Genomic DNA, 27,815 nt, shown 5'->3' with positions numbered 1-27,815 from the left:
CATATTTTTTAACTCATGCTGCCAAACAAAATATTTTCAAAATCAGATTGATCACACTTGAATTTTGATTAATTGTGATTAATCGCAGTAAATGAACTTACCATCATTTACCTTCTGAGTGCATTTTGAAGCGTAATTTGCCAGCAATCACACCCGACAGAGTGTCCTCACTTATACATGTACACTGACAAGTGTAGTGAAGTGAATGTGAAGTGAATTATATTTATATAGCGCTTTTTCTCTAGTGACTCAAAGCGCTTTACATAGTGAAACCCAATATCTAAGTTACATTCAAACCAGTGTGGGTGGCACTGGGAGCAGGTGGGTAAAGTGTCTTGCCCAAGGACACAACGGCAGTGACTAGGATGGCGGATGTGGGAATCGAACATGCAACCCTCAAGTTGCTGGCACGGCCGCTCTACCAACCGAGCTAAACCGCCCCGTAGTGACGTTACCTATCTTTGCGCTATTATTAGTTATCCATATCGACATTTCAGCTTATGTGTGCTGCAATACAGCACATATGAGAGCGGTGGTGTACTGACACATTAGTGGAGAGGTTTATCTTTTATTTTTACCGATGCATGTTATAAGTGCATTTATTAGAAAAGTATACATTAAAAGTTATGGAATGCAGAAATGTTAACTTTTTTCGCCTAACCTACTCAGTGGCCTTGTGGTTAGATTGTCCGCCATGACATTGGTAGGTTGTGAGTTCAAACCCCGTCCGAGTCATACCAAAGAGTATAAAAATGGGACCCATTACCTCCCTGCTTGGCACTTAGCATCAAGGGTTGGAATTGGGGGTTAAATCACCAAAAACGATACCCGGGTGCTGCTGCCCACTTCTCGCCACTGCTCCCCTTACCTTCCAGGGGGTGGAACAAGGGGATTGGTCAAATGCAGAGGACAAATTTCACCATATCTAGTGCGTGTGTGACAATCATTGGTACTTTAACTTCAACTAAAAATATGCTTTGGGGCTATAAAGGGGGTTTTGTACAATTACTTGACTAATCAAAAAAACTAAAGATCTGATAATAAACAGTATTAATGCTAACTGGGTTAAAACTCCAGATGGTTAGTATTACCGGCGTTTTAAAACAAAGCGATCAAAAAAACAATATTGGTAACTACAAACTCACGGACTGACTGGCGCCAGTTCGCTAGCTCAAAGGCTGACATGAGAACAAGAGAGACATGAACATATTTCTCCATTAACAAACTACATACTCCAATTTATACTTATATAAACACACTGCTGTTTGAGCAACTAAACTATTCAATTGTGCACACTGAACCTACAAGCTGTGCTTTCTTAAAACAGAGTGAGCGTTTTATACTCAAAGGAATACAAGACGGAGGTATTTTTATGGTGCGTTCAAAGACCGCTGAAGAGAGTAGGACACAACGCACACCAGAAATAATAAATACTAATAGATTTGATAATGTTTTCCAAGACTAGATCTGACCAATCTCAGTCTATGAGCAAGAACTAATGAAACCGACCTGGATGAGAAACGAAACGTCTTCTAAGACCAACAGAACAATGCAGTTGTTATTGAGTGAATGCCCTAAGAATACAATGACTTGGATGAATGGGAACATCCATAGACATGTCTGTTTATTTTACTTGTTTGAAAACATACTTGGCCAAAATATTTCAATGTGTTCAAAGTACTTTTTGACCACATTCAACAATACCACAATAATAATGATAACCATAATCATTTTAGTCACAATAACTGTGATCTAAAATGTTCATATTGTTACATCCCTAGAACAAAATAATCAATAGATTATTGGATTACTAACATAATCGATAGCGCTTTGTCGTACTATTGCTAGTCATGACTCCCACTAGTCAAAGGCTGGGCATCATCACTATGGTAGTTGCAGCTACCAAATGTGAAGAAGATTTTAATTGTTTTGCCAGTATTATTGTGCTGAAAATAAATTCCAAATTCTTATTAAGTTGTGGAAGATTTAGGATTGGATTTAGGAATAGTTGTGTTTTTATTTTATTTTTATTTTTTTAATTTAAAAAAATGTGTTTTGCATTGACTGGTCTGCACATTTCCCAATGCCTAATCAGAAAAGGGGGACCCTTGCTCAGATGGCCTCTTGTTGTGTGCTTGTTGTGGAATTGCTCTGTATCATGCACTGTCACATCCATAGGCTGTATTGTGTATGTATTTGGTTGGGTCTACTGTAATCGGATAATTTTTCTCTTGTAACGCATATTAATTACAATTGACTTGAATTATCCGCAGAGAATTGGTTAAATGTGCAAAAAACATTTCCATATACATTTTTTAAAAGTATGTATGAAAATAGAATTACATTGGTACTTTTTCAATGTTTTGTGTAGTAGATGCACCAGAGGTGAGTTTCTTCAACATAGCTTTACAAATTTACCCAATGGCGCTTCATGAATAGCAGCCTTTGATCCGGGCACAGGCAATGTCATTGACTCTCAAAATGGGAGCGCAGCCACAGGGTTGCCCTTTACTCTTTTCATTCCATCTTTTCTGTGACTTCTGTTTTGTGAGTATTCATAATTAGCAGTGTGTAACACTTGACTTTTTTAGCATGGGTAAAGATTTCACAGAGCTGTTGTTGTTTGAGCACAAATAAGTCAGCTGATGAATTAATGAAGTAGTGCAGATGTAGATGACTCTTTATGTCTATAGTTTTCCTCTGTTCGGGTGGCTGATTCTTTCCCCCCTCACCGGATGCACTTCAGACTCCTCGTGTGCTGCCTATTGACTGACTTTTTGTCCATTTGAAAGCTCTGTTATATGGAGAATAAGGATTGATGGACTCTGGGGGTAGTACGCTTGGTGTGTTCCCAATTCTTCTTCTCTTTGGTGGCAGGATGTGGAATCTGACTTGGCCTGGGCTCAGAATTAAATCAGAGTTTTTTTTCTGGAGGTTGTTTTTCTCTCACTGACAGCTATATTTGAGAAGGAGCCCATAATGCTAAAGTTACACTTGAGCTCGAGTCTTGGAGTTGAAATCAAGAATCCAGTTTTGGCGGACGTCTGCATGGTTTGGCTGAGAGGAAGTCAACAAGACAGTAGAACAACATTGTGAGAACAACACTCTAAATCCAGAGTGGATTCCATAACCTGGTGATAAATGTGAACTTAAGGTGACACAGTTTTCTCATAGTTTTCTCTTAAGTGTAGAAACTCATAGAAAATCCCTTAGTTCCGCAGTAACCTTCCATCCATCCATTTTCTACCGCTTATTCCCTAACCTCATCATCATATATTTGAATTTACATGCGTAGACAATGAATGATCACAAAACACATTAAAGAGGAAACCTGCCATTATGTTTTCAAGGGATCATATTATACAGAACCACGTTTACTTTTTTGTGTACTTGCGGTCTCCATAAGTGCAGGACATTTTAATTTAAACCATTGAAGCACTGTTGATGTTTGAGACACTAGTGATTTAGGGCTATATAAATAATCATTCTTTGATTGATTGATTGATGCAGTTCGAGGACTGCTCTTTGCCAAAAATGTTTACGTAGTTTGAAGTTGTTTTCCTAATATCAAGTGCTATGTGTACAGCATTGAAGCAGAGCTTATCTAACAACGAGGGATTTTTGCCAGGACTACAACTAACAACTATTTTGATTGTCGTCCACTTAATAGTCTATTGTAACAATTAGTCGACTAATCGGATTGTAAAGCATACACCTATTCAGTGGCTCTAATTTAGCCATCGGCTTTTAAATTCCATCCATCCATCCATTTCCTACCGCTTTTCCCTTTTGGGGTTGCGGGGGGCGCTGGTGCCTATCTCAGCTACAATCAGGCGGAAGGCGGTGTACACCCTGAACAAGTCGCCACCTCATCGCAAGGCCAACACAGATAGACAGACTACATTCACACTCAAGTTCACATCATCATTTTGTGATGATGTTGTGTTCAGAAAACTGCACACAGGTAAGTAGACACAGTTCAGCTGGTGACCTTTGGCTAAAATGATATTTACACATCTGTGTTTCTCTGTTTTTAACAAGCTGGCTAAAAGGCTAACTCTCTAGATGTCCCACACGCCTCCACTTTAAATGCTTAATTTAACAAGTTATTCATGATTTTGTTGTGTTTTTGCAGTGGCCACTGCCATTTGTCTCTTCTTTTAGCTCAGCTGTCACTGGTCACGGTAAATGTAGATTTACAGTAACGCTGTAGTCACTGTAACGATGAATGTGTGTTTACAGTAAAGATTTAGTCACTTCAATGTTAGTTTTATGGTGTAGTTCTGGTTCAGTACTCTATCCTGTTTTGTGTTAAATGTGTTCCCTTTAATCCTGTATGAGGAGGCTGCATTGGGCAGCTGTTCGCAATTACATTAATCAAGATTTTAAAGCAAAGTGAACACTTTACCCTTCCGAATGTACAAACCCCGTTTCCATATGAGTTGGGAAATTGTGTTAAATGTAAATATAAATTGGAATACAAAGATTTGCAAAACATTTTCAACCCAAATTCAGTTGAATATGCTACAAAGACAAGATATTTGATGTTCAAACTGATAAACATTTTCTTTTTGCAAATAATCATTAACTTTAGAATTTGATGCCAGCAACACGTGACAAAGAAGTTGGGAAAGGTGGCAATAAATACTGATAAAGTTGAGGAATCATCAAACACTTATTTAGAACATCCCACAGGTGTGCAGGCTAATCGGGAACAGGTGGGTGCCATGTTTGGGTATAAAAACAGCTTCCCCAAAAATGCTCAGTCTTTCACAAGAAAGGATGGGGCGAGGTACACCCCTTTGTCCACAACTGTGTGAGCAAATAGTCAAACAGTTTAAGAACAACGTTTCTCAAAGTGCAATTGCAAGGAATTTAGGAATTTCAACATCTAAGGTCCATAATATCATCAAAAGTTTCAGAGAATATGGAGAAATCCCTCCACGTAAGCGGCATGGCCGTAAACCAACATTGAATGATCGTGACCTTCGATCCCTCAGACGTCACTGTATCAAAAACCGACATCAATCTCTAAAGGATATCACCACATGGGCTCAGGAACACTTCAGAAAACCACTGTCACTAAATACAGTTGGTCGCTACATCTGTAAGTGCAAGTTAAAGCTCTACTATGCAAAGCAAAAGCCATTCATCAACAACATCCAAAAACGCCACCGGCTTCTCTGAGCTAGAGATCATCTAAGATGGACTGATGCAAAGTGGAAAAGTGTTCTGTGGTCTGACGAGTCCACATTTTAAATTGTTTTTGGAACTATTCGACATCGTGTCATCTAGACCAAAGGGGAAGCGAACCATTCAGACTGTTATCGACGCAAAGTTCAAAAGCCACCATCTGGGATGGTATGGGGATGCATTAGTTCCCAAGGCATGGTTGACTTACACATCTGTAAAGGCACCATTAATGCTGAAAGGTACATACAGGTTTTGGAACAACATATGCTGCCATCTAAGCACCGTCTTTTTCATGGACGCCCCTGCTTATTACAGCAAGACAATGCCAAACCACATTCAGCACGTGTCACAACAGTGTGGCATTGTAATAAAAGAGTGCGGGTACTTTTCCTGGCCCGCCTGTCTCCCATTGAAAATGTGTGGCGCATTTTGAAGCGTAAAATACGACAGCAGAGACCCCAGACTTTTGAACCACTGAAGCTCTACATAAAACAAAAATGGGAAAGAATTCCACTTTCAAAGCTTCAACAATTAGTTTCCTCAGTTCCCAAACGTTTATTGAGTGTTGTTAAAAGAAAAGGTGATGTAACACAGTGGTGAACATGCCCTTTCCCAACTACTTAGGCACGTGTCCAGCCATGAAATCCTAAGTTATTTATTATTTGCAAAAAAAATAAAGTTTATGAGTTTGAACATCAAATATCTTGTCTTTGTAGTGCATTCAATTGAATATGGGTTGAAAAGGATTGGCAAATCATTGTATTCCTTTTATATTTTCATCTAACACAATTTCCCAACTCATATGAAAACGGGGTTTGTAACTTGGATTTTTGATGTACTTTTACATTTCCCTGCACATCACATCTGTCTGTGGTCTAGCTAAGATGATGAAGATTGGGGCAAAATTTTGCAGACATTTTTTGTTGAAAACGGAATCATACGTAAAGTGAGTTGTACAAAAAACGAGGTACCGCTGTATTAAGGACATTTTTGTACAGTGCACAGAGGCTGTTACAAGCACTACAGCCTCTCTTCTGCTATTGGCAGGACACAAATGGCTAAAGCTAAATCAAAGAGGTCTGCCTTGGCAATTGGCCATGTTGTGCTAGCAAGTAGGCCTGCATACTTGGCTATATTAGCAGGGGTTTTGTAACCATCGTGATTAAACAGTCGAGCTCCTGCGGCCACTGTAAGTCCTATACTGAAGGTTTCGAGCCAAGTGGTTCGGATGTAGCACAGAGCAGAACCTTTGTCCCCAAATGAAGAAACAAGTGGACAAGTGTGCAATTCACAAGTTTATTTACATACTTTTTGTTTGTCAGCACTCAATGGCCTTGCGGCTCTTTACATTTAACACGCGTTTTTGTGGACATAACACTCCCTCCCCTTTAAAAGCAAGCTATTTTACTTTGAGGGGTCATCTGTGACAAGTTTGACAACCAATTACTAACACAGACACTATGCATATATTTTAGGCTTTCATTTTACTGAATGCATATTTGATCTGAACACAACCTTGCGTAATGTGACTAATAACATATTTGATCGTGTTCACACACACCCTCTTTCTGCACCTGACTGGTGCTAGTGTTGTGAAAGACCCTCGTCATAAATTCCTTGCCTGTATTGGAGGCTGCCCAGTCTAGCTCCAGGGTCACAACATGAGTGTGTTCTTTCTGTTTGCATATGAGCATGGACTCTGGTTCTGTGTTACAGTAATATAGTGAGTACATACAGTATTTATGTATTGTCTATAGATGGTGGAGGTGGACACAATTAAAGGGCTCATGTGTCACCCACTGGAATGCAGACCTTTGGCCTTTGACATAGGAACATGGCCCTGGAGGGTAGAGTGTCAAACTGTCGCCTCTGAACCACAGCTAGCAGCGTGTCACGTTACTCTTATTGCTGCTGCCACAAGGTCAAAGGCTATAGGAGTTACAGCTGTGTAAGTGTGTGTGTCACAGTCATTAACAATGCAGAAGTATTACCTATGTCACAGGCTAGTCTGCCTTACAGGGCTCATGTTCTTATGTATGTATTAGATTGTTTCTACAAGCATGCACATGGATGTACCAAATTGACCCGACTATAACGAGGCCCTGTTTTTTCTAACACCTTTTTTCTGTGAAAATATTTTTACAGACAAAATCAATAGAAGCATGTACAAATACAACAACAAAATGCCTCACTTGGCATTTCTTTACATGTGTTATACAAGGCATTTACTCTACTGTACTCTATACTGGTCTCCACCCTTGCTCTCCCTTCTCAGAGTTCCTCTGTGTCTAATATTGGCAGGAAGCTGGGATAAGGAAGGCTACTGAGTGAAGGGGGAAAAGGAGGCTAAACATGGTTGGGTGAGGAATGTGAGTGAACAGCACTGTTTTCACTTGTACATTCGCCAAAAGCTTTGCCAACCCTCCAATTCAACATACAGACTTCTCAGTGTCTGGACAAGGGGTGTCTTTGTCCCCCATCCTTTGGTTACATCCTGTTCGCTCCTGCTCCCCAGCTTACTCTTCATGCTGTTGCACCTCTGCCTCCAACCTCTCACTTGTGGAACCCATAATAGAATTGCAGGTCCGGTCCCTTCTTAAAATAAAGCTTGTGGTGTTGGCACGGCTTAGCTCTGTATCTTTCTTGTCACCCTACACTAACACTCTGGTATCTGGGGGTTTATTCCATGAAATTACAAATCTTGAAAAAAAACTTGAAACTTAGCATCCATTTAGCATCGACTGGGAATTCTTGCTTGATCCAAATGAGGTTAGTTTTAAAAGCAGTCATCAAAGGACTTGCCAAGTCATGTGATGCAGACTTAATCCTCCATGAACCCATGCTCCCCTGCTGCAAGGTGTTCCCTCTAAAGTAAAAAGGGGACAGGTACGTAACTAAGGGAATGTGAATGTGGACATGGTGTTTTTCTGTCTCAACCGAATCAAGATAATCCATGCGGAATTAATCAAATCAAATGAATCGACAAATCTTTGCTTGCCCTTTAGCGTTCGTCACCAAATAAAAAAGCAACTGCATCTACTTATATTATATGTCCACTAAAAGCTGTGCACTGAAGTCAGAGTTTTTTGAGGTCTATCCTGATGTTTCATGGATATAAAACACAATGGGCCTGCTCTACTAGGATCCAAATATCACACGCTAAATGGCATAAGCAAACTATGAAATTCTATTTAGTAGGTGTATAGCAGGTGATCTAGTAAGTGATAACATGCAAAAGTGGTGCACACCACCCTGATTTATTGAATATTTTGCGCGATGGGCCCAAGCAGAAAATAATTTACCTCCACATTTATTTCATATGGTGTAACGGTCCAAATTGTGCTGTTTTGTCATGTCATGAAATAGGCAGCACACACAACCTATTCTGGACAATTTGCTATCGTGCAATCTGGATCTAGACAACAGAACCAATTTTTAGTAGGCCAAAGGTGCGTTCTGGAAAGAGCTGTTCTTGTGATGGTGCATTTGGAATGATTGAGATGCATGAAAATGTATGTTTACAACAAGTGAGATGTAACGCCATAAAAACAGCAGACACCAAAACGAATCAGTTGAATTTGAAATTGTATTGCTAAATAGACAATACATGTCTGTTTTTTAATTTCTAACCGTTCAAATATGTTAATACATACATGTAGGAGGGAGAATTTTCTATCATTTGTCTTTCAGTTCGCACGCCTATTTCAAATGCCGTTTGCTTTCTATTTGCTAATTTAAGAGACTGAGCACAAGCTTAGTAAATCAGCTTGCACGTGGTTCATAACATACAAACTTTGAGTAGATTAGGCCCTACATCTATAAGGAAAAATGGCTAAAATGGATAGAATTAAATAAAAACGTCAAATATACCCGTTATCTTTTAAGCATGGCTTTAGGTAACATAAATGGATATGGTATTATATCCATAACCAATATTTCCAGTTTTGCAGTACAGCATGTCTGAAAAAGAGTAGGAAGAAGCATAAGCTTCTGAACTTTGCGCCTATAACAATCCGAATGGTTATTTTTCCTCTTTGTTCTGGAGGACACCACGTTCTCTGTTTCCAAATATAATTTGAAATGTGGACTCGTCAGACCACAGAACACCTTTCCACTTTGCATCAGTCCATCTGAGGTGAGCTCGGGGCCAGCCAAGCCGGCGACGTTTCAGGATATTCTTGATAAATGGGTTTGGCTTTGCATAGTAGAGTTTTAACTTGCCCTTACAGATGTAGCGACCAACTGTAGTTACTGACAGTGGTTTTATGAAGTGTTCCTGAGCCCATGTGATGATATCCTTCACACACTGATGTCGGTTTTTGATGCAGTACCGCCTGAGGGATCAAAAGTCCATAATATCATCGCTTACGTGCAGTGATTTCTCCAGATTCTCTGAACTTTTTGATGATTTTATGGACCGTAGATGGTAAAATCCCTAATTTCCTTGCAATAGCTCGTTGAGAAATGTTGTTCTTAAACTGTTTGACAATTTGCTTACAAAGTGGTGACCTTCACCCCATCCTTGTTTGTGAATTACTTAACATTTTATACCCAATCATGGCACCCAACTGTTCCTAATTAGCCTGCACACCTGTGGGATGTTCCATATAAGTGTTTGATGAGCATTCCTCAACTTTATCAGTATTTATTTCCACCTTTTCCAACTTATTTGTCATGTGTTGCTGGCATCAAATTCTAAAGTTAATGATTATTTGCAAAAAAAAAAGTTTATCAGTTTGAACATCAAATATGTTGTCTTTGTAGCATATTCAGCTGAATATGGATTGAAAATGATTTGCAAATCATTGTATTCCGTTTATATTTACATCTAACACAATTTCCCAACTCATATGGAAATGGGGGTTTGTACAAAATGTCGGTGTTTGAGAACATTCAAACTCTTTATTTATTGAATCAAAAATATCGACAATCAATGATTTGGTGTATTTGCAAGAAGCTCAAATTATGTACAAATTAATTTATTAATGTACAAACCCTGTTTCCATATGAGTTGGGAAATTGTGTTAGATGTTAATATAAACGGAATACAATGATTTGCAAATCCTTTTCAACCTATATTCAGTTGAATGCACTACAAAGACAAGATATTTAATGTTCAAACTCATAAACTTTATTTTTTTGCAAATAATAATTAACTTACAATTTCATGGCTGCAACATGTGCCAAAGTAGTTGGGAAAGGGCATGTTCACCACTGTGTTACATCACCTTTTCTTTTAACAACACTAAATAAACATTTGGGAACTGAGGAAACTAATTGTTGAAGCTTTGAAAGTGGAATTTTTTCCCATTCTTGTTTTACAAACCCCGTTTCCATATGAGTTGGGAAATTGTGTTAGATGTAAATATAAACGGAATACAATGATTTGCAAATCATTTTCTACCCATATTCAGTTGAATATGCTACAAAGACAACATATTTGATGTTCAAACTGATAAACATTTTTTTTTTTTTGCAAATAATCATTAACTTTTAGAATTTGATGCCATCAACACGTGACAAAGAAGTTGGGAAAGGTGGTAATAAATACTGATAAAGTTGAGGAATGCTCATAAAACACTTATATGAACATCCCACAGGTGTGCAGGCTAATCGGGAACAGGTGGGTGCCATGATTGGGTATAAAAGCAGCTTTCATGAAATGTTAAGTAATTCACAAACAAGGATGGGGCGAGGGTCACCAATTTGTAAGCAAATTGTCGAACAGTTTTAGAGCAACATTTCTCAACGAGCTATTGCATGAATTTTTAGGGATTTTACCATCTATGGTCCGTAAAATCATCAAAAAGTTCAGAGAATCTGGAGAAATCACTGCATGTAAGCGATGATATTATGGACTTTTGACCCCACAGGCGGTACTGCATCAAAAACCGACATCAGTGTGTAAAGGATATCTTCACATGGGCTCAGGAACACTTCATAAAACCACTGTCAGTAACTACAGTTGCTCGCTACATCTGTTAGTGCAAGTTAAAACTCTACTATGCAAAGCTAAACCCATTTATCACCAAAATCCTGAAACGCCGCCGGCTTGGCTGGGCCAGAGCTCATCTAAGATGGACTGGTGCAAAGTGGAAAGGTGTTGTGTAGTCTGACGAGTCCGCATTTCAAATTATATTTGGAAACAGAGGACGTGGTGTCCTGCAGAACAAAGAGGAAAATAACTATTCGGATTGTTATAGGCGCAAAGTTCAAAAGCCAGGATCTGTAATGGTATGGGGTGTATTAGTGCCCAATGCATGGGTAACTTACACATCTGTGAAGGCACCATTAATGCTGAAAGGTCCATGCAGGTTTTGGAGCAACATATGTTGTCATCCAAGCAATGTTATCATTGACGCCCCTGCTTATTTCAGCAAGACAAGTGTTACAACAGCGTGGCTTCATAAAAAAAGAGTGCGGGTACTTTCCTGGCCTGCCTGTAGTCCAGACCTGTCTCCCATCGAAAATGTGCGGCGCATTATGAAGTGTAAAATACGACAGCGGAGACCCCGGATTGTTGAACGACTGAAGCTCTACATAAAACAAGAATGGGAAAGAATTCCACTTTCAAAGCTTCAACAATTAGTTTCCCCAGTTCCCAAACGTTTGAGTGTTGTTAAAAGAAAAGGTGATGTAACACAGTGGTGAACATGCCCTTTCCCAACTACTTTGGCATTGGTTGCATCCATGAAATTCTAAGTTAATTATTATTTGCAAAAAAATATATAAAGTTTATGAGTTTGAACCTCAAATGTGTTGTCTTCGTAGCCTCAGGGATCAATAAAGTACTTTCTATTCTATTATATTCTATTCTATATTCAACTGAATATGGGTTGAACAGGATTTGCAAATCATTGTATTCCGTTTATATTTACATTTAACACAATTTCCCAACTCATATGGAAACGGGGTTTGTATTTTTATATTAGATTTCCAGTTCATTTATCTTCTATTACCTAAACATTTTTTTTATTTTACCCTTTCAATGTCTATGCACTCTCTTTGTAGTCGTGTTTGACTTTATCTTCTACTGTTACTGAATATCATTATTTAAATGTTACTGAGATACAAAGATAGTCTGGTTTTGTCAAACTTTCTAACAAAACACATTTGTGTTTTCTGCAAACAATATTAACATCAAATGTTGTTCATAAAGAGATTGAACAGTTTTTGTCCCGGTATTGATCCCTGGGGTACGCTGCAAGATTATGTATTTTTAGCGCCGTAGAAGTGTGTTCGCGTAGCTTCACGTATTTCTCCCTGTTGGTTTAGCAGCTTCTTACCTCGTTCAAGAACAACCTTCTAAAACCATACCCTTCCAATTTATTGATCAAGCTATTATGGTTAATTGTCTCAAAGGATTTGGTTCCTTCCATAAACACTGCATTTGCACACTGTTTATGATCTTTGCAATGGTAGTTTCTGTTATTTTGATTAATGTCAATTATGTTTAGATGTTAGCTTTGTATCCATTTTGGTTTTATGTGAGTGTTCCACACTTGTTTATGAATTTGTCCAGTCTACCTTTGACTGTGTGGGTTCCCCTCCAGGTACTACAGCTTCCTCCCACCTCCAAAGACATACACCTGGGGATAGGTTGATTGGCAACACTAAATTGGCCCTAGTGTGTGAATGTGAGTGTGAAAGTTTTCTGTTTTTCTGGGTTGGCCCTGCGATGAGGTGGTGACTAGTCCAGGGTGTACCTCGCCTCCCGCCCATGTGCAGCTGGAATAGATGGGTGGATGGATGTTGTTAAAAAAAAAATGTACCCACAATTTTTGAACTTGTTACCTGTACCTAGGGCTGGGCGATATTGCCTTTTTTTAATATCGCGATATTTTAAAGCCATATCGTGATATACGATATATATTACGATATTTTGCCTTGGCCTTGAATGAACACTTGATGCATATAATCACAGCAGTATGATGATTATATGTGTGTACTTTAAAACATTCTTCTTCATACTGCATTCATATATGCTACTTTTAAACTTTCATGCAGAGGGAAATCACAACTAAGTCAATTGACCAAAAGTGTATTTATTAAAGTTATTAAGCAATGACACAAACATTCAAGTCATTTCCAAAACTTAAATTGCAAGATTGTCAGAGACATTTTAAGTGTCAAATAAAAATGAGCTGCATAATAGGAAATCAAATAGTATTCATCCTTCACTATGTGGTATGTTAGTTACTAAGGTTATGAAATTCTCTTCATCCTCTAGCGAGTGACTTTTCAAATGATGCTACATATTAGCAGTAATGCTACTTTTTATAGCAACGCTTTTTTCCCCCCACACTTGACAAATTACGGTTGTCTGTTCGACATATTCCCACTTGAAGCCGAACCACCGCCAGACGATGGAAGCCCTGCTGTTTTTCTTGGGAATTAAGTTTTCCTTCATTTGTTACCAGATCCGCCGCATCTTTCTCTCGTACGGCTACTTTAGCAGCTAACGTTAGCCACGCCGCTAGCTCTCTGCCCTGCAAAGGCGTGTATGTGACGTGTGACGTGACAGTTTGCGACGAATGTGCGCCTGTTTGTCTGCGAGGAGACACAGGAAAGAGCGAGGAGAGCCTGAAGTGTACGCCCGCAGCTAAAAGTCCTGCGTGACAACATATACTCGAATATTACGATATAGTCATTTTCTATATCGCACAGAGACAAACCCGCGATATATCGTATATATCGATATATCGCCCAGCCTGTACTTCATGTAAAGTTCATATGCTGCAATAGATTATAATTATCCAATTAAACTGACATAACAAGGCACATTATTCAAATTGACTAACAGCCACTATTCAGTCAATCCATTGTGGTTGGCTCTCAAAATCCGTACTCATTAGCCTACAGGTTGATATACCATGCTTAGAATGGATTAAAGTAATCGAAAGTGTTTCTCACCATTTCAGCATTCTTTTAGTTAATGTCTTGGTTTGCCAAATGTTTTTGTTTACTGCATTCACTGCCAAAGTGTACTGTACATTGCTGTCACTAAATGGGACTGTAACTCATACATTCTGGGTCTGCTTTTTAACTTTTTGTTACCATTGTATTGTTTTCCTAGATGTTCCAGACGTTACCAATACCCTTGGCTTCTCCCCTCCCTCTAGTCCAAACCCTACTAAAAAGAGCAGCTCCATCAACTGGTCATTCCCCGACAAGATCAAGTCCCCGCGCACAGTCAGGAAGATCTCCATGAAGATGAAGAAGCTTCCAGAACTGAGCCGGAAACTCAGTGTCAAGGGCCAAAGCAGCAGTAACAGCAATGGGGGTGGGCATTTAGAATCCAGATCCCATTCACTCCGAGCCACCAGTGGGGGGTCTGAAGCCAACACCCAAATATCAGGCCCTCAAAGGTTAGCTGTATCTGGAATTGGGCAGGCCAGACGAAATGTGATCTCACGCTATCACCTCGACAGTAGCGTGTCCACGCAACACAGCTTCAACAAGAAGAAAAACAATGGGAGCTCCAAATCCACCAGTAAAGGGGGATACTTGAGTGATGGCGATTCACCTGAGCTTGTGGCTAAATCCGGGAAGCACAGCTGTGTAGAAAGTAAGTCGGGGAGAAGTAAGGACACAGATGGAAGTGGTGGAAGCTCAAAACTAAATGGTACGGATTTAGACATTGATGCTTTCCGACACTACAGCTTCACAGAACAGCCCAAATGTAGCCAGTACATTTCTGGACTGATGAGTCTGCACTTTTATGGTGCAGAGGACCTGAAACCACCTCGCATTGACTCTCGTGATGTTTACTGTGCCATCCAAGTGGACTCAGTGAATAAAGCACGAACTGCCCTGCTCACATGTCGAACTACCTTTTTAGACATGGACCACACCTTTAACATCGAGCTCGAGAATGCTCAGCATCTGAAGCTGGTCGTTTTCAGCTGGGAGCCCATGCCGAGACGAAACCGTGTCTGCTGCCACGGCACAGTGGTCCTTCCTGCACTCTTCCGGGTAACACGTTCCCACCAGCTGGCGGTCAAGCTGGAGCCTCGTGGGCTTATTTATGTCAAGCTGGGCCTGATGGAGCAATGGCAGAACTCTTTGAATGGAGGACCAGGTGGAGACCGTAACCCCCAGATTTTTGGTGTGGAAGCGTGGCGAGTGGTGGAGAGGGAGGACTCCGGACTCATGGTGCCGCTGCTCATAAGAAAATGCATCAATGAGATTGAGAAACGAGGTTATCAGGTAAGTTCAAACCCACAACGAGTATACTCTAAACTATACTTGGCCTACACAGTTTGCAAACGTTGTCGATGGATAGTCTCATTCATCCTCCATGATTTACATGTCATTTTAGGTGTATAAAGGCACATATATGAACACTGCATGTTTCTGTACCATATCTCCTCCTGAGGGCCACTTTGTGGAATTCCCCGAAATGATATAACCGACAAAAGAAATGTCGCAAAAAGAATGTCCTCTGCAGGAGACGCTGGCTCTCAGGAGAATATCACTTTAAATTGAATTGAAAATAGAGGGAGATGCATTTAAAAACAAGGTTGTGGAATACAAAAGTGGACACTAGACATCCAGTATGGCGTGCGAGGAGCGCTCGCCCTGCAGCCAGTAGTAATGCTTCATTACAAGCCTGGGATGAATGAGAAAAGGAGCTATACTACACTATGATGCCATTACCTTCCCCGGGCATTTAGTCTTTATTCAGAGAAGAGCAAAAGCAGTTATGAGGACGAGTGATGTGGTGGTGAGGCACCGATTGTGGTTTTCTTGGGTCATGGGATCGTAATAGTGGACCCCCCACACAATGTATTTGATGTGCTCTTTGAAACGCAGTAACAGTGTTCAGAAAGACGAGAGAGGCGACAAGGTTTTTTCTAATTAGGAGTCTGTGGCAGTAAAAGTGTCTGGCTATTGTTTGCAACATCACTCTAGGGGTGCATGCCAGGGGCAGCAGGTGCCTAGGGCCAACAGACAAACATTAGACCTTTAAAAGAAGGCTGACCCTGCCCGCAGGACTACTGTTTATCTCTGGTAGCATTGATGTTTTCCTTGTTTGATTTCCGCTGTACTTATTTATTATTTAATGAATGATTGGGTTTTTCTATTAATAAATAATAAATTACCCATCATAAACGCATATACCCCCCTTTATCAACTGGGATAAGGTCCAGCTTTGCCATTTTTGCTAAAGGATGGATAGTTAATATTTTAGACCAAGCGTATTGTTGTTTACATTTGATATACTTCTTTTTGGGGTCACTTAATCTGCATGTAGACTCAAATAACTGATAATTAAACCTATCATCACTGTAATCACGTGAACAGTTATGCAGATCAAATTATGTTTGAAAATACCTGTGATTTTTTTGAGAGGCATTTCTGATTGACATTATTTTGTCAAAAACCAATGCACAAGTTAGTTTGTCTGAAAATTATGTTTGCAGTTTGTATTGATAGCGATTTGGCAGAGTGCTGAGCTATTAACTACTAACGTTAGTAATCACTGAATGTATAGCCAATTGTAACAACAACATTACTGCAAATTTTTAGTTGCCTCTCTTGGACTGCTTTTGTGTGTGAGCGCACACTCTGGGCATGTACGTGTGTACAAGACAGCTGTGAGTGACTGCCTGAACTCCAGACTTTTTCCTTGAGGTGATGAAAATGCATTTTTTTCCTATACAGTACCGTATTTTTCAGACTATAAGTCACGTTTTTTTTCATAGTTTGGCCAGGGGTGCGACTTGTGTGTGAAATTATTAACACATTACCGTAAAATATCAAATAATATTTAGCTCATTCACGTAAGAGACTAGACGTATAAGATTTCATGCGATTTAGCGATTAGGAGTGACAGATTGTTTGGTAAACGTATAGCATGTTCTATATGTTATAGTTATTTGAATGACTTTTACCATAATATGTTACATTAACATACCAGGCACGTTCTCAGCAGTTGGTTATTTATGTGTCATATAACGTACACTTATTCAGCCTGTTGTTCATTATTCTTAATTTATTTTAAATTTCCTTTCAAATGTCTATTCTTGGTGTTGGGTTTTATCAAAAAAATTTCCCCCCAAAATGCGACTTATACTCCAGTGCGATTTATATATATTTTTTTCCCTTCTTTGTTATGCATTTTCAGCCGGTGCGACTTATACTCCGGAGCGACTTATACTCCAAAAAAATGCGGTAATTAGTAATAGTGAAAAATATAAACATTGAAAAATTAATAGTGTTTTTAAACCACAAACTCGAACATAAGCTAGCTGGTAGTGTTGTTATATTTTTTGTTTTTTGAAAAAAAAAAATATTTTACAAGTAGCAGAGAGTCACTTTAACTAAGTGACAGGAATTAATCAAGTAGAAAGGTATGATTTGGTTTTCGACAAAAAAATTAATTTGTCATCCTGGTTATCGTACAGCCGAATATTGTACATAACTATGTAGTTTGTTTACATGATTCTGTGGAATCGAGTGCCCAAACACAAAAATCACACACATTGCTACGTCTCTGTGCTTTATTAAACAAATAGTATGACTGCATTGTTAAATTAGTGTAACTAATAAACAAAATGTAAAATCCAGCTTATAAAGTGGAAAGAACTTAAAATATGTGGAAATTACGCGGAAGCAAAAACTCGGCCATGGGATCAACGTTCCCTCTAAGGTACACGCCTGTGCAATTGCACACTGCTCACGTGTCCTCAGCGCACGGCAAATCTAGGCCGTGCACAAAATTGAATAAAAAGATAAGCGCATAACAGTGTACACGTCTGCCGTCGCTCACATGTGCGCCACTGAATGCTCAAGGAGTTTCGGGGTTTGCTCACATATGAAAAATTGGAGGGACAATTGCATAGGAGGAGTTCGGGGAAGCCATGGAAAACGACTTAGGGACGGCTTCGAAGGGATTCTGGACCACCATCCGCCGCCTCAGGAAGGGGAAGTAGTGCACTGACCTTTACTGCGGCTACTGTGGATTGATGGAGGGAAGACCTCCTCACTCGCACCAACACATCTTCCTATGAGGAAGCAGTGCCTGGGAAATCTGTTGTGGGCTCTCCTATATCTGGGGCTGAGGTTGTCGAGGTAGTTAGAAAGTTCCTCGGTGGCAACATCCGCCCGGAGATCCTTAAGCCTCTGGATGCTGTGGGGCTGTCTTGGTTAACAAGACTCTGCAACATTGTGTGGACATCAGGGGTGGTACCTCTGGATTGGCAGACCAGGGTGGTGGTTCCTTTCTTTAAGAAGGGGAACCGGAGGGTGTGTTCCACCTGTTGTAGGATTACACTCCTTAGCCTTCCTGGTAAGGTCTATTCAGGTGTACTGGGGAGGAGGCTATGCCGGATAGTCGAACCTCAGATTTAGGAGGAATAGTGTGGTTTTCGTCCTGGTCATGGAATGGTTGACCAGCTCTATACTCTCAGCAGTATAAGTCCACACACTTTGTGGACTTAGAGAAGGCATTCGATCGTGCTCAAAGAGTATGGAGTATTGAAATGTCTGATTGTGTCAGTCCGCTCCCTGTATGATCAGTGTCAGAGCTTGGTCCGCATTGCCAGCAGTAAGTCGGACCCGTTTCCAGTGAGGATTAGACTCCGCCAAGGCTGCCCTGTGTCATCAATTCTGTTCATAACTTTTATGGACAGAATTTCTAGATGCAGTCAGGGCGTTGAGGGGATCCGATTTGGCGGATGCAGGATTAGGTCTCTGCTTTTTGCATGTGATGTGGTTCTGATGGCTTTATCTGGCCAGGAGCTTCAGCTTTCACCGGATTGGTTTGCAGCCAAGTGTGAAGCGACTGGGATGAGAATCATCACCTTCAAGTCCGAGTTGGGGAGGAGACCTTGCCCCATGTGGAGGAGTTGGAGTACCTCGGAGTCCTGTTCTTGAGTGAGGGAAGAGTGGATCTTGAGATCGACAGGCGGATTGGTGTGGCGTCTTCAGTAATGCGGAATCTGTATCAATCCTTTGTGGTGAAGGAGGACCTGAGCCGGTAGGCAAAGCTCTCAATTTACCGGTCGATCTACGTTCCCATCCTCACCTATGGTCATGAGCTTTGGGTTATGACCGAAAGGACAAGATCAAGGGTACAAGCAGCCAAAATGAGGTTCCTTCGCAGGGTGGTGGGGCTCTCCCTTAGAGATCATCCTAGAGGAGCTAGAAGTAAAGCCGCTGCTCCTCCACATCGAGAGGAGCCAGATGAGGTGGTTCAGGCATCTAGTCAGGATGCCACTCAAACGCCTCTCTCGGGAGGTGTTTAGGGCACGTTCATTTATCCGTTTACTTAGTCAAAATTATGTATTTAGCATTTTTTTCTTTATATAAAACTATTTTTTGACAATTATTTGTGCAATTATAGAGATTCTCTGTGTCATACTTGAACGTAGGTATTTTGGAAGCTTAATGAGACACAAGGAAGTATTAAGTGAATATTTTGTAAGTTGTTTCTACATTGAACTCAATTCAATTCAAAGGTTCTTTATTGACATGGGAAACATACGTTTACATTGCCAAAACTCTCCATTTGATACACAAAAATTATTGTACATTGTCGTAAAATCACTTGACTACCTCAGTACTCACTCAAATGGACATGTTTAGCACTTACAAGGACGTTTCTGTTTGCTCAGATTTCTTCTGTTTATATATTAAATTCTGCTCTGTCTTGTTGCATTATGATTGCCCTGTGTTCCTGTCTGTCCATGTTTCTTACCCTCTATACCCCCCTCAGTGTTGCTGCCATATTTCATTAATGAAATATTATGTTCACTCTGTATGAGTCTGAGATTAAGTAGAACTGGTGACAAGTAAAGGATACCCCTCTGGTTACAGGCAGACAGAGGTTACGAGAGGGTTGACACCAGATCCCGTAAGAATCCGCATACTGTCACTAAAACATGCAAGGGCAGACACAGAGCATGCACTGTGGCTTTTCAAATCATTATGCAGATCTTTGATGGTGGCTGTTTGTCAGAGTCTTTCAGAGTCACACGACCTCAGGGTTCTACAAGCTTTTAAGATGCTGGATGATTGTGGGCGTTTTGAAAAGACGACCAATAATGCCGTGTCTGACAGTGGAGTTATGGACGTGAGCACTCAATGACCATTAAAGAGACATTCTTTTTGACTGGGAGCTATCCGAGTAACCTACATATTGGCTTACAAGACAGTTGGAATGTGAAGGAATACAAGAGAGGCACTTGCTGCATTCTTGTGTACATTGGCTCTGTTTAAAAATATTTCACATTCAAACCGGACACCACAATCTTACAATCAATTATTTACGCATAGGATCCACAAGATGCCTAGCTCATGATGTTTGATCAAATAAGTATATTAATAATTCACTATAGCAAAGAGTTTACAAATACAACAATGCTCGGCTTGGACCAACTTTGTCAGAGAGGTATTAACATGTTTAATATGGGTGTGCCGATACAAATTTCGAGTATTGGCCAATATCGATATTTATCCCATGCGATATCAACACGTGAAATTAGTCAACTAATGGTAGGTAGGTAGGTATAAAAAACACCTATCTATTTATTAATAAACATCTGAAAAGGACATACTGTATACTGCATGTGCTCTCTTTAACTTGAAAAGTGGAGTGATAACTGTTTTTTGCGACACCTGGTGGCCGCAATAATTAGTTAATTTAAGTTAATACAACAAGTGGAAAGATGCAGACATGTTTGTTTTTGAATACTTTGTGTTTCCCTTAAGCAACCACTATATACTAGCAACTAGATTTATTTGATATTTGTTCATATTGACAAATGTGGTGTTTTAGAATACAATATTGTTAAATTAAGAACAATTAAAGCGTATGTCTATCCAGCCATCCAGCCATAATCTTCTGCTTACCTGAGGTTGGGTCATGGAGACAAAAGCCCAAGCAGAGAATCCCAGACTTTTTTCTCCCCAGTCATTTAGTCTAGCTCCTCTAGCTGGGAGAAGTAGTCTTCCCAACTTGTTCTGGGTCTTCCCCGTGGCCTCCTACCAGCCGGACATGCCCTAAACACCTCCCCAGGGAGGCGTCTCGGGTGAATCCTGACTTCATGTGGCTTTATCTCGATGTGGTGGAGAAATTGCCTCACTCTGAGCTTCTCCCGAATACCAGAGCTTCTCACCCTATCTCTAAGGGAGAGCCCCACCACCCGACCAGGATCGGAACGTAGATCAACTGTTAAATTAAGAGCTTTGCCTTGTGGCTCAGCTACTTCTTCACCACGACAGATCAATACTGAGGCCGCATCACTACAGATGCCACACCGACCCGCCTGTCGATCTTAGAATCCGCTCTTCCCTCACTCATGCACAAAACTCAGAGGTTCTTGAATCCATCCACTTACGGCAGGATCTCCACCCCAACCTGAAGATGGACCTCAACTTTTTTCTGGGGGAGAGCCATGGCCTCGGACTTGGAGGTATAGATTTTCATCCCCGTCTCTTCACACTCAACTGCAAAACAATCCAGTGAGAGCTGAAGATCCTGGCCAGATAAAGCCAATCGGACCACATCATCTGCAAAAAGCTTAGACCACTAAATCGGATCCCCTCAACACCCTGACTGCGTCTAGGAAATTCTGTCCATTAATGTAATGAACATAATTGTTGACAAAGGGCAGCCTTGCGGAGTCCAACCCTCACTGAAAACAGGTCCGACTTACTACCGGCAATGCGTAGCAGACTCTGACACTGATCATACGGGGAACGTCTAGCTTGTTTGGTTGCCTATGGCAGTGGTTCTCAAATGGGGGTACGCGTACCCCTGGGGGTACTTGAAGGTATGCCAAGGGGTATGTGAGATTTTTTTTAAATATTCTAAAAATAGCAACAATTCAAAAATCCTTTATAAATATATTTATTGAATAATACTTCAACAAAATATGAATGTAGGTTCATAAACTGAAAAGAAATGCAACAATGCAGTATACGGTGTTGACAGCTAAATTTTTTGCGGACATGTTCCATAAATATTGATGTTAAAGATGTCTTTTTTTGTGAAGAAATTTTTAGAATTAAGTTCATGAATCCAGATGGATCTCTATTACAATCCCCAAAGAGGGCACTTTAAGTTGATGATTACTTCTATGTGTAGAAATCTTTATTTATAATTGAATCACTTTTTAATTTTAAAATTTTTAAATTGTTTAGTTATTTATATATCTTTTTTTCAAGATAGTTCAAGAAAGACCACTACAAATGAGCAATATTTAGCACTGTTATACAATTTAATAAATCAGAAACTGATGACATAGTGCTGTAGTTTACTTCTTTATCTCTTTTTTTCAACCAAAAATGCTTTGCTCTGATTAGGGGGGACTTGAATTTTAAAAAATGTTCACAGGGGGTACCTCACTGAAAAAAGGTTGAGAACCACTGGCCTATGGCATATAGCCTATACCCTACCATGTTCAGCTTGTGTGTTCAGTTCAGCTTCTTGAGTGTGCAACCCCTTGGGTAAGCTAACCAAGATGAATATCTGCCAAAAAAGAAAATTGAAAAGCAAAATTACTTGAACAGGTTGTTTTTCCTGTAAAATAAAAAATAAAAAAGATTACAACATTTAAAAGTGTATTGTTTTTGGCTCTACACTATTTTTCTTTAGTGCAAGAGGCTGTGAAATGCCTTTTTTAATTGTAAAGGTGGCAGACCCCTGAACTAATATGCTGATACAGTCAGTAGTTATTTGTTCAACTTATTTAGTTTTACGAGTAGTGTTCCTCAAGGTTCCATTTTAGGTCCTCTCTTTCTCATCATTTGGGCCATTCAACTGGCACTTGTGTTCAGTTAAAACAAACCTGTGAGATACTCACATTTTGGCAGCGGATTCCTAAAAAACAAAAGTTTCTGTCATAGAGATTATGTTGGACTAGCTTTTTTTGCAGAAGGTCCTTAAAAAAAAAACATAGCGCTCCTGTAATGCTGATAAACTAAATAGACCAAAATCAAATGACTACTATTCTTCGCTTTCTGAAAATGTTACCATCAAAACCATGTAGACTATCCCTGCATTGTATAGTAACTCTCAAGGTTCGTGTTAATAACAATCCTGAACAGGGCCACAATTTGTAGTAGTAACTTTTGGCTCACACTCAAGTACCCATTTCCCCTTTTCCTGTGTAGTACATTTGATTCTATAAAGTCATTAAACTGATTTCAGACAAAACACTAATCCCTCTGATCCAATCATTGTTCTTACAACCCTACAAAGAATCCACATGCCTGCTGAAGAAACGTGTTTTCTTTTGGCTATTCTGAATACAGGCCTGCTGCTGCCTGCCATGTTGCTTGGCAGCCGCAGTGTGTGGAGAACAAGCCCTCTTCCGCTAACAGCTGTTACCCGCCTGTGCTTGACTCTACCCCAAACAGAGGATCTTTTTTTCTGAATGGACTTGTTGTTCATTGTGCCAACTGACTTCTGTTTACTTGCACACAAAGCTAAATCCTCAACTAATCGGTCCTCCTCTCTCGCACTCGTGTGAGGTTTAAAAAAAGAGAGGGCTCGCAAAAAGTTGCGGTCATACACTGGAGCCTGGAAAGACCAGTAGTATGGGAGTGTGTGTGTGTGTGTGTGTGTGTGTGTGTGTGTGTGTGTGTGTGTGTGTGTGTGTGTGTGTGTGCGTGTGTGTGGAACCGGGCCCTACCCGCCACTCACAGCCCACTGACCTAACATGTTGCCAAGGCAACCACACCAGTTGGTCAGCCATGCCACATACCAGACGGACACATGTACGGGAAATTATGGTATGTCTGTCGCTGGACTTAATCCCAACATAAGAAGACAATAGGTGCCAATTTTCACTATCCGATATCAATGTCAGAAATATGTTCTGCAGTTTCTGGCTTTCACACTCTGGAGACTTTTAGGTAAAGACTCATAAATGGTTTATGGTTGTTGTATGCTGTAAATATTTAACACTTTCGGTATGAGTTGTGTTCTTCGTAGGGCATAAGGTTTTTCCACTCACAGAGAATGTGGCGCTTATTCAACATCTGGGACTCTGGGCAGCTCTGCAAAGTACAGATATACATATTTGTATTGAACATTAAAGGCAGGAATGACTAACATGATTTCGATAGTGCTGTTTTGAAAATGAACTAAAGTCAATTTGACAGATTAAGAAAAACAGTGTCTGAAATTGATGCTACATTCTACAATGATCCGTAATCACTCAGTGACCTGTCATGCCCATTTAAGAGTATGTTATGCATACTTTGTGCTGTATTTCAGGAGAGCATGTGATCGTAGCATATTATGCATTTACTTTGTGAATCCCACTCGTCGCAGAATAAATAAATATCTAAGGATCAAAAGAAAAGTCAAATTGCTTCAAGACAAGTGTCCTTTACTTGAAATGTCACACGGAAAGAAATTATAGGATCCCTCCTGTTTCATTCTCTTAATAATTGGTTCTCTTGATCATTTCTCTCGAAAATTTATTTGTGTTTATGATCGAGTGGGAACAGGTAGTGAAAAATATATTTGTGGTGGGCCGCCACATTTGAATAAATATGAAAAGTATGTGAAACACAATACTTAGATAGTTGTTCTCTCTATTCTGTTTGATTCTTGCGTGAGCCACGTATGTTTACTTGATCTAATTTCAAGCGTATGTGGGGCTGTGTTTGCAGGTGGTGGGGCTCTACCGACTTTGTGGCTCCGCAGCTGTGAAGAAGGAACTACGAGAGGCGTTTGAAAGAGACAGTTATGCTGTGGAGCTTTGTGAAAACACCTATCCTGACATCAATGTCATCACAGGTAAACAATAGCACATTATGGCAACATAGTGCATCGGCACCATAACCTGACTTTTGCCAGATCTATGTAGTTCGCTGAGATCCACACAAGGATCTGGGACTTCTCAATAAGAGATGTATTTCAGAAGGCGGGGTCTTGTAAAAAAATCATTGTATGTGATTGGATAAACCAATTGTCCGTTATCTTGAATGACGTGCTACTTCAAGCACTCACATCGAAATCAACCCGTGATGCTGATGAGAGCGACACTGAGAAATCCAAAATAGAACAGCCAACCTATTGTATAATGACGGAGCGAAAAGTTCTCTGTTCATCTTTTAAAGAATTAATATTCGATAGATACGACAACCCAGTTGCAAGAGCAGAATCAATGTCAGCACACGACTCCTCGCTGCATGCCGCCATTGTTTGAATTAAACAGTCGCTTCTGCGCATCGTAACATCTATGAAATCCCACCCTGCGATCCTGATTGGTTCATTATTTTTTGCTATCTTAAAGGAGTTTGCAATGCCCTCGAGCCTAGATATTTGTGTGGAACTCAGCGAACTACAAGGATCTGGCGAGAGTCAGGTTACTAACACCACACATACTTCTTGAATATCATTTAAATTTCTACTGTGCAAGAACAAAATTATGAATGCAAGTACCCAAATCACCTACCATATACAAACCCTGTTTCCATATGAGTTGGGAAAGTGTGTTAGATGTAAATATAAGCGGAATACAATGATTTGCAAATCCTTTTCAACCCATATTCAATTGAATGCACTACAAAGACAAGATATTTGATGTTCAAACTCATACACTTTTTTTTTTTTGCAAATAATAATTAACTTTGAATTTCATGGCTGCAACATGTGCCAAAGTAGTTGAGAAAGGGCATGTTCACCACTATGTTACATCACCTTTTCTTTTAATAACACTCAATAAACGTTTGGGAACTTAGGAAACTATTTGTTAAAGTTTTGAAAGTGGAATTATTTCCCATTCTTGTTTTATGTAAAGCTTCAGTCGTTCAACAGTCCGGGGTCGCCGCTGTCGTATTTTACGCTTCATAATGCGCCACACATTTTCGATGGGAGACAGGTCTGGACTGCAGGCGTGGCTTTTTTACAAAGCCACGCTGTTGTAACATGTGCTGAATGTGGCTTGGCATTGTCTTGCTGAAAAAGCAGGGGCGTCCATTAAAAAGACGGCGCTTAGATGGCAGCATATGTTGTTCCAAAACCTGTATGTACCTTTCAGCATTAATGGTGCCTTCACAGATGCCTTGGGCACTAATGCACTCCCGTACCATCACAGATGCTGGCTTTTGAACTTTGCGTCGATAACAGTCTGGATGGTTGGCTTCCCCTTTGTTCCGGATGACACAATGTCGAATATTTCCAAAAATAATTTGAAATGTGGACTCGTCAGACCACAGAACACTTTTCCACTTTGCATCAGTTCATTTTAGATGATCTCGGGCACAGAGAAGCCGGTGGCGTTTCTGGATGTTGTTGATAAATGGCTTTCGCGTTGCATAGTAGAGCTTTAACTTGCACTTACAGATGGAGCGACAAACTGTATTTAGTGACAGTGGATTTCTTAAGTATTCCTGAGCCCATTTGGTGAAGTGATGTGAACTATATTTATATAGCGCTTTTCTCTAGTGACTCAAAGCGCTTTACATAGTCCATCCATCCATCCATCATCTTCCGCTTATCCGAGGTCGGGTCGCGGGGGCAGCAGCCTAAGCAGGGAAGCCCAGACTTCCCTATCTCCAGCCACTTCGTTTAGCTCTTCCCGGGGGATCCCGAGGCGTTCCCAGGCCAGCCGGGAGACATAGTCTTTCCAACGTGTCCTGGGTCTTCCCCGTGGCCTCCTACCAGCTGGACGTGCCCTAAACACATCCCTAGGGAGGCGTTCGGGTGGCATCCTGACCAGATGCCCGAACCACCTCATCTGGCTCCTCTCGATGTGGAGGAGCAGCGGCTTTACGTTGAGCTCCTCCCGGATGGCAGAGCTTCTCACCCTATCTCTAAGGGAGAGCCCCGCCACCCGGCGGAGGAAACTCATTTCGGCCGCTTGTACCCGTGATCTTATCCTTTCGGTCATGACCCAAAGCTCATGACCATAGGTGAGGATGGGAACGTAGATCGACCGGTAAATTGAGAGCTTTGCCTTCCGGCTCAGCTCCTTCTTCACCACAACAGATCGATACAACGTCCGCATTACTGAAGACGCCGCACCGATCCGCCTGTCGATCTCACGATCCACTCTTCCCCCACTCGTGAACAAGACTCCTAGGTACTTGAACTCCTCCACTTGGGGCAGGGTCTCCTCCCCAACCCGGAGATGGCACTCCACCCTTTTCCGGGCGAGAACCATGGACTCGGACTTGGAGGTGCTGATTCTCATTCCAGTCGCTTCACACTCGGCTGCGAACCGATCCAGTGAGAGCTGAAGATCCCGGCCAGATGAAGCCATCAGGACTACATCATCTGCAAAAAGCAGAGACCTAATCCCGTGGCCACCAAACCGGAACCCCTCAACGCCTTGACTGCGCCTAGAAATTCTGTCCATAAAAGTTATGAACAGAATCGGTGACAAAGGACAGCCTTGGCGGAGTCCAACCTTCACTGGAAACGTGTCCGACTTACTGCCAGCAATGCGGACCAAGCTCTGACACTGATCATACAGGGAGGGACTGCCACAATAAGACATTCCGATACCACATACTGTCTGAGCACTCTCCATAGGACTTCCCGAGGGACACGGTCGAATGCCTTCTCCAAGTCCACAAAGCACATGTAGACTGGTTGGGCAAACTCCCATGCACCCTCAAGAACCCTGCCGAGAGTATAGAGCTGGTCCACAGTT

At 40.8% G+C, this 27,815-nt stretch overlaps 1 protein-coding gene across 2 annotated transcripts in view; it reads left to right on the top strand.

The window, feature by feature from the left end:
• The window catches only part of syde2 (synapse defective 1, Rho GTPase, homolog 2 (C. elegans)), an 83,545-nt gene that overhangs the window by 17,262 nt on the left and 38,468 nt on the right, over positions 1-27,815 (top strand). For both annotated transcript variants that reach the window (XM_061883641.1, XM_061883642.1), the window contains exons 4-5: positions 14,270-15,402; positions 24,826-24,952. In XM_061883641.1, coding sequence (XP_061739625.1) covers positions 14,270-15,402; positions 24,826-24,952 — 1,260 coding nt within the window. The remainder of the gene's footprint in view (positions 1-14,269; positions 15,403-24,825; positions 24,953-27,815) is intronic.

This window comes from Nerophis ophidion, linkage group LG22 (genome assembly GCF_033978795.1).
Source record: "Nerophis ophidion isolate RoL-2023_Sa linkage group LG22, RoL_Noph_v1.0, whole genome shotgun sequence".
NCBI classification, from domain to species: domain Eukaryota; kingdom Metazoa; phylum Chordata; class Actinopteri; order Syngnathiformes; family Syngnathidae; genus Nerophis; species Nerophis ophidion.
Note: the sequence above shows the minus strand (reverse complement) of the source record. Positions and strands in the feature narration are given on the sequence as shown.